The sequence below is a fragment of the Miscanthus floridulus genome, chromosome 8 (assembly GCF_019320115.1).
Source record: "Miscanthus floridulus cultivar M001 chromosome 8, ASM1932011v1, whole genome shotgun sequence".
In the NCBI taxonomy this organism is placed as follows: Eukaryota; Viridiplantae; Streptophyta; class Magnoliopsida; order Poales; family Poaceae; genus Miscanthus; species Miscanthus floridulus.
The window spans coordinates 205,396,542-205,401,984 of record NC_089587.1 but is presented as its reverse complement, the minus strand read 5'-3'; the positions used below and the strand labels follow the sequence as shown (position 1 = coordinate 205,401,984).

Genomic DNA, 5,443 nt, shown 5'->3' with positions numbered 1-5,443 from the left:
TGACATAGGTATGCAGGCTTTTCGGAAGGAAGTTATAGCACTAACAACGATTGGTCAATCTTGATGTGCCTGTGTTAGATCAAAGGGCAGACCACATAACTACTAAAAAAATGACAGAACCCGAGTAATAAAAACATAGATCACCCACTGTATCACATGCAGCAAAGCGTCGGTGTCCTTTCTGATCCCACGCTGCGATCCTCTCCTGAGCATGGCTCGAACCATGGAACCAAATTAGTTTGGGGAAATCAGATATTAAAGGATAGACAGAGGAACTGTACCTTTGTTGCAGCGAGATGTGGAGGCCGGTGAGCCAGTGGAGAAGAGACATAAGGCGAACGTGGTTGACCTCGAGGACGCCGCCGCAGGAGAAAACGGATCTGCGACCACAACCATGGCCTTGTCGCACGGGATCGCACGCCCGGCCCGTGGAAGCAGAGCAAGCGGCGCCCTGGACGGGAGGAGTTGAAGAACATGGGTCGCGGAGGGATGGCAGAGCGGGAGCGGATGAGGTAGGGATGGGACACGGGGTGGTAGTGCGCAGAGCTCCGGCGACGGCGCGGACAGTGGACGGAGGAGGCGATGGCTGCGTGGTTGCGGCAACTGTTGCAGCCGGTATTCCTGTTGCAAAGGGGACACGTGGACAGGGGGACGGGAGGCGCTTTCATTACGCGTCGAGGGCTATTGTTCTCCTTCTCCACGTGCTCCGCCAGCGAACTCTTCGCCATTTACGTCCGCAAGGCGGGCGCAAGCAAAGCAAAGGCGGTTGCCCACGCAATCCGGCGGGAACATAGTTCCAGGCTTTCCCTCCCTTCCCCGCGCCCAATTCACGCTTCTGCCCGAAACCTCACCGCTCGCTTCGCCACGTCGCTGGGGGCGGAACAGTCATTCCGCATCCCTCCCGTTTTTAGGAAAACCGATTCCCCGCTTCGGTTCGGTGCCCACCACAAAGCTGACCTGCGGAAGCGCGGGGAGGACGAAAGGGACCGGACGAAGCTGCGCGCTGCACCGACCGACCAAACCCTAGGCGTTCGGCGGGCGTCACCACGGCGCGAAGACGGGTGCCTCGCGTCGCCTTGGTGTCCCCGAAGTCGTCGACGGTGCAGCTCGATCCGCCCCGTCGAGCATGTCGAGGAGGGTAATACTTCGGTTGCCCCAGCATGCTCGATTCAAACTGCAATTCTAGCGATTTCGAACTGGATGGGATGCTTTTAAGCTTAGAGGTGGATCGCGCTCGTGTTGCTGTGACAATTTCGGTTTGGATTTAGCTTGTATTTCAGCATTTGTATAGCATCCCAGTGCGGTCATCCTGCAATGGAGCTGAGCGTTAGTGTGGAGCTCTAGATTTGGGCGACATACGGCTTGGTATTGGCTATTTTGTGCTAAATAAGATATTATTATTGGATTTAGTGAGGCTGCAATTTCGGATTTAGGAAGTATGGAACCATCGAGGCGACTAAATTGACCTTTCTCTGTCATTTGAATTCGTTTGGTTGCCCTTGTGCAAGAATTAGATCACGTGTGGTGGTTAGTTGGAGGTCATTATGAACGACAGCACGGATTCAAATCATCTGGGTACATTGTAAATCACGAGACCAGTGGGATTGGCACAGAAATGTCCTCGACAATTGCTGGATGCAATATATCCTCTCTCTCTCTCTCTCTCTCTCTCTTCTCTCTCTCACGAGACCAGTGGGATTGGCACAGAAATGTCCTCGACAATTGCTGGATGCAATATATCCTCTCTCTCTCTCTCTCTGTGTGTGTGGTGGGTGGGTCGGGGGGGGGGGGGGGGGGGGGGGGGGGGTGTTGACGCCGTGAGGGGGCAGTGGTCCTTTATTTACCCAAAAGGCCCCAAGCTTATCCCGAAGTGTAGGTTGATGTGTAAATTTTAGAATAGCAGGACAGAAGGACTGCTGAGGTAAACTCTGAATAAAAGACTGTACTGGTACACCTTTAGCGATAAAATAGGATGAGTGGAAATGTTTGCCAATGGCATCTCATTTTATGGTTTATATGGTGGTGAGATGGCGAGTAGAACACTTTGAAGTGAAATGAATTACTAGGAAGAGAATGGAACTATGTTTGTCATGTTGTCAGTTCTATGACACATCAGAAACACATTTCTGGGGATGGAATGTTTATTTCAAGCCCCCAAAAGCTGGGGTAACTAACTAATCCTGGGATCCTTGTATATTTGTACTGACTTTAGCCGTCTCTTATTGAGGATTGTATCCGTTGGCATAACAAATGAAATGTTAATGGCTGTGTCCATGTAGAGCTTATAACAATTTAGAGTGTTCCCTTATGTTGCCTCTTTCTTTTTTTCACCAGGGTCCCTTGCAAATTCTTCTTGCATGGAGCTTGCTTCAAAGGAGATTACTGTGAATTCTCCCATGACTGCAATGATCAACCAGATAATGTAACCTACGTACTTCTAACTCCAGACCAGTTTCCCTGCACTATCCAATTTACATTTGCATGATCCAGTAACAGTATTCCTGTATTTCTTACAGCAATGCTCTCACCTACAGGTTTGCACGTTCTACCAGAAAGGGGCGTGCTCCTTTGGTAGCCGTTGCAGAAATGAACATGTTGAAGTTCATCGTAACTGCCCCCAACCAGCAACCACTGCAGCACGTGCATCCTCCAATTCTTCTCAGCTAGTTGCTTCTTCCAGAGATCCTCTTTGCAGCGAATGCCAAACGGATTTGTGTGACCAAACGCAGCAGATATGCAAGTCAACAACAACACTTTCTGCACATCAACCTGCATGGGCAGTTGATTATCATGACCATGACACTCCAGATGATACCACAAACTGGCCGTCGTACCAAGCTGTGCAAAATCAAACATCACAACATCTTGCTCATCTGTCAAATTGCTCTTCTGCTGCTGCTGGCACTTGTCCTTATGGGAAAGACTGTTCTCAGATGCATGGAGATCTATGTGGCTGTGAAAGACAGTGCCTGAATCCTTATCAACCTGATGAAAGGGGCGTGCATGCCAAGCTATGCAAGAAAAACAACAAACTTCTTGAGGCCATGAGAAAAAGTGAAGATATAGAATGTGGTGTGTGCTTGGACCGTGTGCTTTCAAAACCTACGGCAGCAGAAAGGAGGTTTGGGCTGCTATCTGACTGTGACCATTCCTTCTGTATCTCATGCATTAGGAATTGGCGTAGCACCTCTCCTATGTCTGGCATGGATGTCAACTCTACACTCAGGGCTTGTCCAATATGCCGCAAACTGTCATACTATGTAGTTCCTAGCATCACGTGGTACTCCTCAAAGGAAGAAAAACAAGATATTGTTGAAGGTTACAAGGCTAAGCTCAGGTAAGAAACTTGATTGAAAAATTTGACTAATAACATCAACTCATCTGTAGTATTTAATTTGCTTATTATTAGTGATGCATAGATACAACTTAATGTTGTATTTTCTGCCAAAGCAGAAGTTAATTCACTAGTTGTATATGTTATGCAGGTCTATTGATTGTAAGCACTTTGACTTCGGAAAGGGCACTTGTCCCTTTGGAAGCAGCTGTTTTTACAAGGTACATAATATATTTTTTGGGTCATTTAAACGCCTCTTTGTTTGATGACATGCTTTGTTTATCTTCATTCTTGAGTGGAACATAATTAGCTTATCATAGGAGATATTTTCAATCTAACAATGCAAGTCTTGTTCCTAGTACATCTTTGTAATTTGAAAGTGGAACCTTTATATAGCAGCTTGCAATTTCAAGCTGCTTGCTGTCATTGCTCGAATTCAATAGTAGGTTTAAGCTGCACTGTGGTCCTTCAAAAGTGCGTCCCCATTTGCACAGTGAATTGCTATCATTGTCCATTTCTTAGTACATACAAGTATCAATTTATTTATTGAAAACATCTGCCCGTTAATTATGATATTTGAAGATTTCCTTTTTGAGGAAAATGCAAGTATAGGACATGGCCCTTTAGAACTTCTAAGAGAATTGATAGTGTGTCTCGTATAATGAACCGCTTGATGGTCATCTGGTTCCTCCACGGGGCTCAAGTCATATACTTCGTATCATAGAGTAATATGCGTTTCCTTTTGTAGTAGCTCGTCTTGTCAGTTTCCCATGGCGTTATGTTCTACTGTTTTCACACCTGTAATTGCATCGTTTTCAGCATGCCTACGATGATGGCCGTTTGGAAGACGCTTTATTGAATCATCATGATGCTGACGATGCAAGTGCGGCAATCGCCAGACTTATGAGGTTGGTATTCTATATCCTACCAAGCTTTCTTTACAAAATTTGAAGCTCTTACCTCGCTTGCTGATATGAAACTCCTGTTTATTTCCCAGGTTGTCGTACTTACTGACTCGGGTGCATGTCTAAGGAAAACTCAAACGTATCTTTGAGCAAACATGCTGAGTTGATTGGAGTTCGTTGACCAGGCAGGCAATCCTGGATTTGGCTTTGTAATGAATATTATAAAAAAAAATCATCCTGAAAAGAGGGCAGTCATTTCTGAAAACTCAAACGTTCAAGTCATCCAGAAGGAAGCAGTCCAAATCGTGCCACTTGGAAGCTAGCATTTCCTGTCCGGGTTGGTAGTTGATTGGTGGTTGTGACCAAACTAAATTATACGCTCTGTTCGTTTAGCTTATAAGTCGTATTTTTTCAGCTAACAAACAATATTTTTCTCTCATAACAAATCAGCCAATAGTACTTTTAGTCAACAAACAATATTTTTCTCTCATAACAAATCAGTCAACAGTACTTTCAGCTATGGCTTATCAGCCAAACGGCAATACTCACTACACTCCGGTGATCCTCGTTGGCTGCAGCATCTCTAGCATTTCGTTTTTCCAGCTCAGTCGTTTAAATTTTTTGAGCTTGCTTCCGGAAGTTTGAAACGAGTTTACGGAAATGCTCTGTAATTGAAGACTGGAGAAATGTCATCGTTCTGCAGAGCTGCTCGCCTGCTACTGCTACGGCGCGTGGAACTAAGTTCAGTTAAACCTGCCTATGGGTATTCTTTACCACGGTATAAATATTTCGTCGTCCTCTCTTTTGGTCACCAACGCACCTGTAGCGAACATTAGACCGTTGCCCCGTTTCATCTCTTTTATTATTGGGATTGAGAGGACAATATACATACACCTCTCATCATCTTTGTTGATGGAATGTTAGATGTTTCGACGGGACGGTTAAGAGTAGATCCTTTTGGGCAGAAAGATCTCTTGCTGGCCGTAGTTACCTAGTAGGAGTATACTCCAAAGCCTAGAAGGCCAGAACTATATGCAAGGCACATAACACAAAAGTACACTGTGTTTGTCTAGAAATGCTAGGAAGTTTTTTCTTTTCTTTTGCGAATAATGCTAGGAAAGTTTAGAACGCAAATGAACAGAACATCGTCTTTATTCATAGAACAGAAGCCTCAACACAAGGTATACATCGAACAATGCAGTAT

At 45.5% G+C, this 5,443-nt stretch overlaps 1 protein-coding gene across 2 annotated transcripts; it reads left to right on the top strand.

Moving 5' to 3' along the window:
* Positions 1–943: 943 nt before the first annotated feature.
* On the top strand, positions 944–4,764 carry LOC136474680 (E3 ubiquitin-protein ligase makorin-like). Of its 2 annotated transcripts, none has more exons than XM_066472243.1 (6): positions 944–1,140; positions 2,338–2,422; positions 2,517–3,337; positions 3,486–3,555; positions 4,154–4,242; positions 4,332–4,764. In XM_066472243.1, the coding sequence occupies exons 1-6, from the start codon at positions 1,127–1,129 to the stop codon at positions 4,363–4,365; spliced, it is 1,113 nt and encodes a 370-aa protein (XP_066328340.1). In that variant the 5' UTR covers positions 944–1,126; the 3' UTR covers positions 4,366–4,764. The 2 variants fall into 2 exon arrangements, with proteins under 2 accessions (XP_066328340.1, XP_066328341.1); XM_066472244.1 differs by having other exon boundaries at positions 945–1,140; positions 2,535–3,337; positions 4,332–4,763.
* The last annotated feature ends 679 nt before the right edge of the window (positions 4,765–5,443 follow it).